This window comes from Suillus subaureus (genome assembly GCF_016647635.1).
Source record: "Suillus subaureus strain MN1 chromosome Unknown BJ212scaffold_387, whole genome shotgun sequence".
Classification (NCBI taxonomy): Eukaryota; Fungi; Basidiomycota; class Agaricomycetes; order Boletales; family Suillaceae; genus Suillus; species Suillus subaureus.
The window spans coordinates 1-11382 of NW_024538943.1; the positions used below are offsets into that span (position 1 = coordinate 1).

The 11382-nt window shown below is 47.9% G+C and overlaps 2 protein-coding genes across 2 annotated transcripts; both read right to left on the reverse strand.

Annotated features, from left to right (window-relative positions):
- Window positions 1-294: 294 nt before the first annotated feature.
- Window positions 295-854, reverse strand: BJ212DRAFT_1413084 (uncharacterized protein; the record flags this gene model as incomplete). The annotated part of the gene is made up of 2 exons (XM_041337513.1): window positions 669-854; window positions 295-548 (listed from the first exon to the last, which is right to left on the reverse strand). Coding segments are annotated over exons 1-2 (179 nt in total), but the record flags the coding sequence as incomplete, so codon positions are not given.
- Window positions 855-1097: 243 nt separating this feature from the next.
- Window positions 1098-1520, reverse strand: BJ212DRAFT_1413087 (uncharacterized protein). Its single transcript, XM_041337514.1, has 3 exons — window positions 1498-1520; window positions 1308-1410; window positions 1098-1249 (listed from the first exon to the last, which is right to left on the reverse strand). Exons 1-3 carry the CDS (start codon window positions 1511-1513, stop codon window positions 1111-1113), a joined length of 258 nt encoding a protein of 85 aa, XP_041185105.1. The 5' UTR covers window positions 1514-1520; the 3' UTR covers window positions 1098-1110.
- Between the last annotated feature and the right edge of the window lie 9862 nt (window positions 1521-11382).

Sequence of the window (11382 nt, forward strand, 5' to 3'; positions counted from 1 at the left end):
GGGCTTGGCAAATCCCAAAGTCTTAGAAGTCATCTGTACTATCCCCTATGGTCTATTTGCGAGTGCCCACTATTTTGTGAGTCACACTTTTCGCAGAGATTTTCATGACTTACCATTACATCACGTGACAAACCATCACATTTTAAAAAGTGACTCACGAAATGATGGGCACTCACAAATAGACTATAGGGGATAGTATCCACACTAGAAATGAAGCACTGTGCCCCATGTAGGGATCTGCACAGGTATACCCTGGGGTGTTGGAGGTCTCACTCGCACCCACACCCCAACAAGGGGTACAGGTTTCATACCTCACCCAGACTCATTGGGGACCACCATAGGTCAGTAGTCAAAAAAATGCATTATACTTTACGACACACACACAAGTAGTTACTGGTCAGTAACATCAATGCAGTCCCAGCCGTCCTCGAACTCTTCCTCCTCCCCGTTGGCATCAGGCATATTGCTAACCTTTATAACATCTTCGGTCTTCACAAGATTGAGGGTGCTCCAGGAGCCGAGGCCAAGTAGCGCGTGAGTCGATTGGGCTGAGAGATGTGAGCGGACATGGGAGAGTAAGAGATGTCCACGACCAAATAGCCGTTCGACGTCAACAGATGTAGCTGTTGGTAACCAGTTAGCTATTTATGATGCGGATTAAAGCTTACCAAGGATGGTCAAATAGTCGAGCACCATTCGTATACCCTCGTGCTCGAATCGCCAGTGCACTAATGATTGTCGGTGTGTCGTCTGCTAAGAAGTTCGAAAGACGAGGTCACACACAATCTGAGAGCAGGACACGGCCGCAGTACCACTAGCGTCGGGTAAGCAGGTCAGAGGACAAAGTTACGCACTCGCTGAAGAGCGGGACACGCCGCCGCAGCACCATCAGCGTCGAGCAAGCAGGTCAAAAGACGAGGTCACGCACCACTTGAAGCAGGACACGGTCTGAGCACATCAGCGTCGCGGCCGCAGCACTATCAGTGTCAGGTAAGCAGGTCAGAATACGAGGTCACGCACCACCTGAGAGCAGGACACGGCTGCGGCACACAAGGTAGGTGAGCGCGGTAGCGTAGCGAAGCAGCATCAAAACGTACAATACATGCACCTCTACAGCTTAGAGAAAGATACCCACAATCCCCCTCGAAGACAGGCGTTGTGTTGAAGAAGATGGAGGGGAATGGCCAGCGAGGTGTGGCACGAGTGCAGAGGATAGGGTGTGATGCGAGATGTACGAGGTTGAGAGATACTGTGGGTGTCAGGTTTGGTTTGAAAATGAGAAACAGTTTTGAAACAAGACGACTCACAAAAAAACCGTGCTCTCCAACTCTGATACTCCTAGTGCGCCGAGTGCGAGAAGAAAGGCGTTGACTCTGTGTCCGAGAACGAGGATGAGGTTGGATAGCGGCGCTGTGCGCGCAGATAAGTGCCCGGTATGTGAAAACACCTGTAAGTAATGTACATACATACATACATACATAGATGTTTAAAACGCACCTTTTGAGAGCAACATTAGAGTCAGCAACAATAAGATCTAAGAATATGAAGAAGAGCAGTAGCACTTTGTACAACTGAGCGCTAAACAAATTACCATATTAGGAAGGCACGGGTATGCCAGGGGTACGGGTTAGCGCGGGGGTTTTAGAATCACGACCCCTACCCGTACCCCAACCCGTGCGGATCCTTAACCCCACGGCAGAGTCCGTCAACAAAAGGCTACTCATACCTCAGCAGTGCAGTCACCAGAGTCTGTTGGCCAGGGCAGGGATCCTAGATGTGGCCCAATACTACGAGTCATTCTCATTCATTTTATTTTTCATAGCTGATAAAATTATCAACTACATCTACTGTCGTGCTCCGGTGAGGAGTTTTCAACCGTGCTTCAGCCGCTCGGGCTCTTCGTTCCCGCTCCACCTTTGCTCTCAACTCAACAGTTAAGCCAAGGACGCTATCGGCTGCGCCGGACGAACCTCCGAGCTTTCGGGGAGCCGTAGGGTCTTGAGAGTGAGGCTCTGACTTTGTCTCCACCTGTTCATTATCCATGTCAGGCTGTTTACCTTCCCGCTCTCTCTCTCTGGCTTCCCGTTCCGCATTTTCTCTTTCAGGCCTTTCTTCCTTTGTTTCTTCTTCTCATCCCTCGCGTCTTCCTTTTCCTTATTGAAGGTGCTCGGAACACGTGCCGCTCCAAACCAGTCCCACCAGTCAGGGTGATCCCCCGCACACTGGCGAAGATGTCACGGACTGCTCTTGTACGGGCCAAGTCGTAGGCAGTACGGCGCGAACCTGCACCTTGTAGAGGAGGCGCGTCTGATGCATCAGATTCATTGGCAGCTTTGTCTTCCTGATGTACGCCTGAAGACGGAACGATAATGGTTGGATCGGCGTGCAAATCATACAGCAGCAAGCGTGTAACGTCTTCGTGGCCTGATTGCACAGCGACCTGGAGTAACGATGCGCGCCTATCCCCTGTCCATTCTGGTATGAGGGCATCGACGCCACCAAGTGAAGCGCCTTCACGCTCCCAGAAGGATCTGAGAGGCTCTGAACGACCTTTGCTGATCATATCTAGTAACCGAGACCACTTCTCGCGGTAGGCTTCCTCCTCTTTAGTCAATCGTTGTGGTTTTGCCTTTTCAGGCGCCGCGGTGGGCGCAGTGAAAGGTGTAGTTTTAGGCTTGGGCAAGGAGGCGAGGAACGCTTCGTCCTGCGCTAGAAGCGCTTCCTCTGTAAGGTGTGATGTTTTCACTTGGGTAAGCTCCAGAAGACATCGCACAAGCTCAGATTGAGTCTGCAAAGTAGAATACTAAGAATCGTGCAAGTGACAGCGGCAGAGAAAACGTACGGGTCGGCGCGTTGGAAAAGGGAAGGTCCTCAAACGATCGTCTCCTTTGTTGATGACGCAATTTTCGTAGTCGAGGAAGATCCGCCTGTTAGAGACACTCGCACGTAACCAAATTCTTTCGCAGTCCTGAATGTCATCAGCCCAGTCAAGAAGAAGGTTGCGAATATCCTAGGAGGGTATGTTTAGCTATAGCGAACAAAAGTGAGACTCGCTCACATCTCGGAGAGCTTGCTCGCCATAACGACGAAGCATGGCACCTGCACTAATGGCAGCACCCTTGGAATTGTCATTTACCGATTGTGAGCCACCCTGTTTACGGCGAGCTAGACGCAAATTTTCAGTTTAACGAATAAGACGATCATAAATACACCTACTAGTGTATCGGTGAAATGTCTTGTGTTTCAAAATTGATGTCTCTGGCTTGGGTTTTGGCGGTTTCTTCTTCGCCTTTGCAGAGACAGTGGAATCCTGGTTTTCTGCAGGTCTACTGACTTCTACTATTGCACCTGCGAAGTGACCTCCGGCAACCATAAACAAAGCCCACTTGCGTCCACCTTTCACACGTCCTTGAATGCTCTTCAGCTCCGCCAAGTACAACGGAGGAGGGGTATCTATTGGAAATAGCATCCTGTACACCCCGAATTGAGTGGATGGAGGCGAATGGAACCAAGAAACCGCTGTAAGTGGTGTTTTACGCTCCTCACTGGGCGAAGGTGATCTCGACGTTCGCTTGATTTTGCTGACGAGGGCCTTGACTGCATCAGAATCATCAGAACTCTCGTCGGATGATGCAGACCCTGAAATGGAATCTTCAAGTCCTAGCTTATACAAGACAGGCTTCGTCAAAGTGAATGACGAATAGTTGGAAGTGCCTACCGTCAACAAGCTGTGCGAAGGCTGGCTCCGTCACAGGGCTGCCGCCCCTCAGGCGAATCTTTACATTGTATCGATGCCAATCGGATCGAAAATGAGATCGTTGCTCAGTTACGTCTGCAAAGGTCGCTCCGAGACAAATGTTACACGCTCTCGCATTGTCTGATACTGGAGGAGTTGTTTGTACGAGAGTCGAGGCTTCCGGGGGTGGTGGTCGACTGATTAGATTCCGAGGTGTAAGGGTCTCCAGCAATTCGGGAGGGAGCGAAAAGACATGGTATCTCTGGGCCATTTGCGCTGGTTTTGTTATGAGTCTGTTAATAAGATCTGAGCAAAAACTATGGTAATATAGGGCAAGCCACGGACCCGTCAAGATGACTGTACCAACAAATGCTACATACGTAACATAGTGCCATACTACTTCGGAGATAACCGAATTCAGCACCTAGACTGATTGGCCACCAAAATAGTCTTACAACCATACCATCATGGTGTCTGCAGACTTCGCTGAACGGCCAGTCAAGAAGCTCGTGCTGTTCGATGTCGATGACACGTTATCGCCCCCACGTAAGGTAATCCAGCCCACCAACAACTACCACGCTTGATGTCGAAATCTCCCGACAGGGGGCATCTCCAGAAATAATTAGGCTCCTGCGCGAACTCAGAAAGCAGGTCGCTATAGGCTTTGTTGGCGGGTCTGATCTCCTCAAGATATCTGAACAGCTCAGTGTTGGCGATTTTAAAGGTGCGAAGCTCGTCCCATTGACTGCTAAGATACTCATACGTATTTGCAGTTCTGGAGGAGTTCGACTTTGGGTTCGCTGAGAACGGCCTTACCGCGTACCGACTTGGAAAGCCGTTAGAATCGCAGTCCTTCATCAAAATGGTAGGCGAAAAGGACTATCAGGAGCTGGTCAACTTCATCTTGCACTACATTGCTGACATGAACATCCCGATCAAACGGTGAATTTCTATGATCCTTGGCTGTCGATCAATTCATTCACTTGCAAATTGCAGTGGAACGTTCGTCGAGTTCCGCAATGGTATGATCAACGTCAGCCCTATTGGTCGCAATGCAACGTAGGTTCACTTACGTGCTATTCCCTGAACCTGTGTTAACACCTCTGGGTTCCACAGTGTCCAGGAACGCAATGATTTCGCGGCTTATGACAAGGTAGTGACATAAGAAAATTATTCGTGATCATACTCACTGATTCTCGGCAGGAACATCACGTTAGGGCCGACTTTGTGAAAATCCTCCGGGAGAAATTCAAACGACTGAATCTAACGTTCTCTATCGGCGGCCAGATATCATTTGATGTCTTTCCGCACGGGTGGGACAAGACTTACTGCCTTAGACATGTGGAGAAAGATAACTTCGAAGAAATCCACTTTTTCGGGGACAAAACAAACAAGGTAAGAGTCGAGTTTCTTACTAGGCGAAATTTCGTCTCCTTGACAATTTCTGTAAAGGGGGGTAACGACTACGAGATCTTCAGTGATCCTCGCACTGTTGGGCACACTGTTAAGAGTCCTGCAGATACAATGAGAATCTGCACAGAACTCTTTTTGTCATAAAGTGCTCGATGTAAGTTCGAAAGTTTTGTAGAGTTGTAAATTCAAAGCCCATGGGCTCGCGTAGAATTAGGGATAACAGTTACAATTATACCAATGATTCTTCGTTACTGTACGCGGACTAGTAGTTAACTCAGAGATGGTCATTGTTCGTTGGACATGACGAATTGTGTACATAAGCGAACAAATACGACCATACGTGATTCTATTCAAAACGCGTCCCTCTAAGTCTTGTCAGTGACTATTGCTCGACACGTTTGTGGCACGCCGTTGTCTGCACTCTTTCTCTCATATACTGAGACGTGACGATGGTTGGCCCGACGAATTCCACACGGCAAAATCAGCCAATGGCGCGCACGCGGTAAGGATCAGAGCGCGTCACGAACGTTCTTACTCAGATATATGTTTTAACAGCACCAAGCCGGATGTAAGCTCAGAACCTGCCGCGAAAAGGCGCAAATTAGGCCCATCCAATTCCCAGAAAACGCATGATTCGTCCTTTGCAGACGTATTGGAACAGCTGAGTCAGGACAGAGCACATGACGGTGTCGGTATGTAGCATGGAGAATTCTCCAGCACTTTGATTATTAATAGTTTGAACAGCTGCTGAGGGTGGGGCTGATAGCTGGGCCCGTCCCAATCTTCCCTCCATTAATGAGAAGCGGAATAGTATCGGTGTGTACACGTGTTGCCTCACATTCATCAACTCACGGTGCTACCCCTTACAGTATTTCAGCAAATCGATATCGATGAAGCAACGGACTACAGCAATGGGTCTATCGTACTGAGGTTGTTTGGGGTGACCGAGGTACCTCCTTTATACTTGCGCCTTCACGCAGCTCTCAAATAGCCTTGCAGGACGGAAACAGCGTGCTCGCATATGTCACCGGTTTCCTTCCTTACTTCTATGTCGCCGTCCCTCGCGGCTTTGATGAGTCGGACATGGATGCATTTGCGGATCAGTTAAACGTATGCATCATAGTTATGCACAAGGTACACCGTGGCTGAACTCGCCTACAGAAACAGGCTCAAGGCAACTTCGTGAGGCAAATAGAGATCGTCAAGCGGCGCAGCCTTTGGGGCTATCGTGGAGACGACTGGATCCCTTTCATGAAACTTACAATATCCGAACCGAGAAATCTTCCGAAAATTCGAGATGAGTTTCGTTCTCCATCAACGCTTTCTGCATGTACTTATTGTTTTTTTGACCAATACGCCTGTTTGAGAGGGGCGAGTGTGGGTTTCGAGACTTCTTCCCAACCGGACAACCTTGTTCAACGTTCGAGAGTAATATTGCGTACACCCTGCGTTTCATGATTGATACCAAGGTATGAATACACGTGTCGCAAGAACTCTGAAATGACACTTCTGTAGGTTGTAGGCATGAACTGGATTGAGATCCCTGCCGGTCAATACAAACTTGTGTCCGAGAAAGACAAGAAATCCACATGTCAAATCGAGCTTAAAGTCAGGTAATTTTCACTCCGTTTTGTCGTATATATAAATGTCTGATGTAATTTTACACCAGGTGGGATGCCTTCATCTCGCACCCACCGGAAGAAAACTGGCAGAAGTTTGCACCTCTTCGTATACTGAGCTTCGATATCGAGTGTGCTGGACGGAAGGGCATTTTCCCTGAGGCACAGGTTGATCCAGTCATCCAGATCGCTAACATGGTGACGAGGCAAGGTATGGAATCTGAAGGTTTTTCTGTATATTCGCTCATCGCTGGATTTCAAGGCGAGACCAAGCCGTTCATTCGCAATATTTTCACTTTGAATACATGTTCACACATTGTCGGCTCACAAGTGATGTCGTTTGACGATGAGGCTGAGATGTTGCAGGCCTGGCGAGATTTTATTGAAGAGGTTGACCCAGATCTTGTCATCGGGTACAACATTGCAAACTTCGACTTTCCATATCTCATGGATCGAGCAAAGCATCTCAAGGCAAATAAGTTCCCTTATCTTGGTCGCATGAAGGGTACGCATCTCTGTTTGCTGTGATAAGATCATATTAATTTTGTTTTAAAGGTTCCAAAACTCAGACGAAGGAAACGCATTTCTCTTCGAAGGCATACGGGCAGCGCGATTCCAAAGATACAGAGCTAGAAGGTCGACTACAACTCGACGTCTTGCAGTTCATGCAACGTGAACACAAGTTACGTAGTTATACCCTCAACTCCGTTTGTGCACAGTTCCTGGGTGAGCAAAAGGAGGATGTGCACTACTCCGTTATCACAGAATTGCAGAATGGCACTCCAGAGTCCAGACGTCGGCTGGCCGTCTACTGTTTGAAGGTGATCGAATCTTTTTTGCGTCGTCTGTGTTGTTCTTATAGTTGCTACAGGATGCATATCTCCCCCAGCGATTGGTGGACAAACTTATGTGCTTTATCAACTACACTGAAATGGCACGCGTCACGGGCGTTCCTTTCAACTACCTCCTCTCCCGTGGCCAGTCCATTAAGGTGCTTTCCCAGCTATTTCGTAAGGCCAACGAGGAGGGATATGTCATTCCTGTTTTGAAGGGCGAGGGTTCGGATGAGCAATACGAAGGCGCCACTGTCATCGAGCCAAAGAAAGGCTACTACGACACACCGATTGCAACTCTTGATTTCAGTTCTTTGTATCCGTCTATCATGATGGCACATAATTTGTGTTATACAACGCTCCTCGAAAAGAGTACCATTGACCGCTTGCAGCTTGTCAAGGACTTAGACTATATCCAAACCCCCAATAACGGTATGTTTGAGCTGTTGGGTATGCAGTTTGCAGATCAATCGGCTAATGCCTCTGGTCAGATTTCTTTGCTACCACGGCAAAACGAAAGGGTCTACTACCTACTGTCTTGGAAGATTTGATTTCTGCTCGTAAGCGTGCGAAGGCAGATCTCAAGAAGGAAACCGATCCATCCAAGCGTGCAGTCTTGGACGGTCGTCAGCTTGCTCTGAAGGTGCTATGGATTGAGCTAGTACAGTAACCCTATCTGATCTCATTGAATTCCAGATCAGTGCCAACTCTGTTTATGGATTCACTGGTGCAACGATTGGAAAATTGCCCTGCCTTCCTATCTCCTCCAGTGTGACAGCATATGGGCGTCAGATGATCGAAAAGACTAAGCAGGTGAGTCGTAGTCTGTCCGCCAGTCAACACCTGACCAGTGACCCTTTGTAGGAAGTTGAAGCAGAGTTCTCCATCAATAATGGTCACGCTTATAATGCCGAAGTAATTTACGGTGACACTGACTCTGTCATGGTCAAGTTTGGACCTGCGGAGCTGGAAAAGGTCATGGCTCTCGGTTAGCACCAACCAGTAACCTAACTTGCATGCGATTTAAAGTATTCTACAGGAGCGGAGGCGGCGGATTTTGTGACGGCAAAATTTGTCAGACCTATCAAGCTCGAATTCGAGAAAGTTTATTACCCGTATCTTCTTATCAGCAAGAAGCGGTACGCTGGACTTTACTGGACGAAGCCAGACAAATGGGACAAGATGGACTCTAAGGGGATCGAAGTTTGTCTTCATCTTCGATAGTTTACCATGGATATACTGAATTATGGAATCTAGACAGTCCGGAGAGACAACTGTCGGCTAGTATCGACGGTCATCGAGACTTGCCTACATAAGATGTTGATCGATCGAGATGTCAGAGGAGCTGAGGAGTAAGTATACGCTCTTTGTCTTTAGGTTGCTAGCTCAACTATCCCAGGTACACAAAGCGCATCATATCAGATCTTCTGCAGAACAAGGTCGATATGTCCCAACTGGTGATTACAAAGGCTCTAGCCAAAGCTGGTATGTGAATTTTGAACGAGAATGGGCTGGTGATCTAATGTCCGCAGATTATGCTGCGAAGCAAGCGCATGTGGAGTTGGCAGAGCGCATGCGGCAACGTGACGCAGGTTTGTGACTGATGTAACTGTCTGGTATATGTCCTGATATCCATGATCAGGTTCTGCACCGGCCTTGGGTGACCGTGTTGCCTACGTTATTGTTAAGGGCATTAAAGGTCGAATTACGCGTCAAGTATCATAGCTCTATGCTGACTTTGGGAATAGGTGCTGCTGCATACGAAAAATCCGAGGATCCCCTTTATGTATTAGAGAATAACATTCCCATCGACACCAAATATTACCTCGAAAACCAGCTCTCCAATCCTCTTATGAGAATTTTTGAACCCATCCTGGGTGAGAAAGCAGCATCATTGTGTAAGTTACTTCATTGGCTGCACGAACATCGTCTTTTGATATGTTCCATAGTATCTGGCGCACACACCAGGACAATCCAGATCGCAACTCCAACAGTTGGCGGTCTGATGAAGTTCGCAGTGAAGACGGTAACATGTCTTGGGTGCAAAACTCCATTGCGGTCGAATAACAGCGTAAAAAGTAAGCCTAAACAAGCAAGCGTCTGATCCTATCTCACTGCTGCCTTTGCTGTAGATGGTGCCGTGTGCAATAACTGTCGACCAAAGATCGGGGAGCTATATCAAAAGCAAATCACAAGCGCGTCGCAGCTGCAAGTACGGTTCTCGCGATTGTGGACCCAATGTCAACGTTGTCAGGGCTCTTTGCATCAAGTAAGATTATGTTTGTTTTACTTCGACTGTCATTGACACTCCGGTTGATAGGATGTGCTATGTTCGAGCAAGGACTGCCCGATATTCTACATGCGGAAGAAGGCACAAAAGGACGTGGAAGATGCGAACTCTGTCCTCGAGCGGTTTGATGCGGATCTGTGGTAGTTGATATCGATGTATCGTTATTTTTCGTTTCGCTTGGTTTCTCTGCACTTCTTGTATCATTAATCATCCTAGCAATATTTCCTTCAAGTGTGATACCGCCTGATATGATCTAGAGTGGTTGCAGGCACTGGGTTAAATGTCTGATCCTTGACTACTGGGAGCTTAATGCAGCTGACACTGACGGTCAACAGGGTCTCGATTGGAATAGCCGTGCGCGAGCATCTTCCTTCCTTATGACAACTACCTTCTCTCGGCTACCTGTTTGCAAACATCTGAAGCAAAGTGTCTATGAAATGGGGACAGGAACAGCTTGCTTTTACTAAGACCAACCCACTCTACTGTGCACCAGCCTTGGCAGCATCCGTTGGATTTTACACAGACCTCCGGTTAGAGGGCCGTAGTGCTCAACTGTTCCTCAGGTGAGTCGATTGCTATGTTCTACTTCTGCCTGTTCTGCCCCCGACCCTCCGGGCATTCTACGTTTGGTGGAAGCGGAAATTCGTGCTCTGTTTCTGCCACAACGTCCTCTGCATCCAAACGTCCGACGGTTTTGGTCAAAGAATGGATCAGACCACGGTCGCCTGTACAATATACAATGTGCAGTACTCGATGTTAGCGAATCCCCGGACGTGTTGAGATTCTGGCCCATGTTCACTGCCAGACATTACTGCAATCTTAACCCCTGACTCAGGGTGTAACATAGTCAATAGCTCTGCTGGACGACCACGACATGTAATGCAAGATGCAAATGCGACTATGAACCGCTTTGAACCTACATTCTTCGTCCTTAGTACAGTGCAGTATCCAACTTGAAGAGTATTCCCCGGCATGGAACACTTGTAGTTGACTCAATATACTTAGCTAGTAATCTTCAAGCATGATTCAGTAGATTCAAATGGAGTGTATTAACAGTGAGTATACAACAAAGTATCATAATGAGCGACGAGCGTAAATCCACAACCTGAAGATTAAGAAGTCTTCTTCCAATATTTGCAAAGTACTGTTACATGTGTCCATAGTAGTGTGAATGAGTTTGAACTGTACAGAAAAAATATATGCAGCGTGCCCTGTCTTGCAAAACATCGAGTTCCTAGGAATTGAATTGCATTAGAGATAATCTCTCTAGCAAATGCTTACCTCAGAGAGGTGGCATACAAGCCGGAACCCGAACGAGGACAGACGGAAGCTAATCCTCGGTCAAATCGAGGACCTCCATAGTGGTTTGCTGCCGTCGTGAAACCCCGCATTTCAAATTAACACGTGAGAGCTTCCGGTCCTCAGACGAGGCCAACTGGATGCGTAAATGCTGGAGCTCCATCTGCGAGATAAGAATGAGGTGGAAGGCCC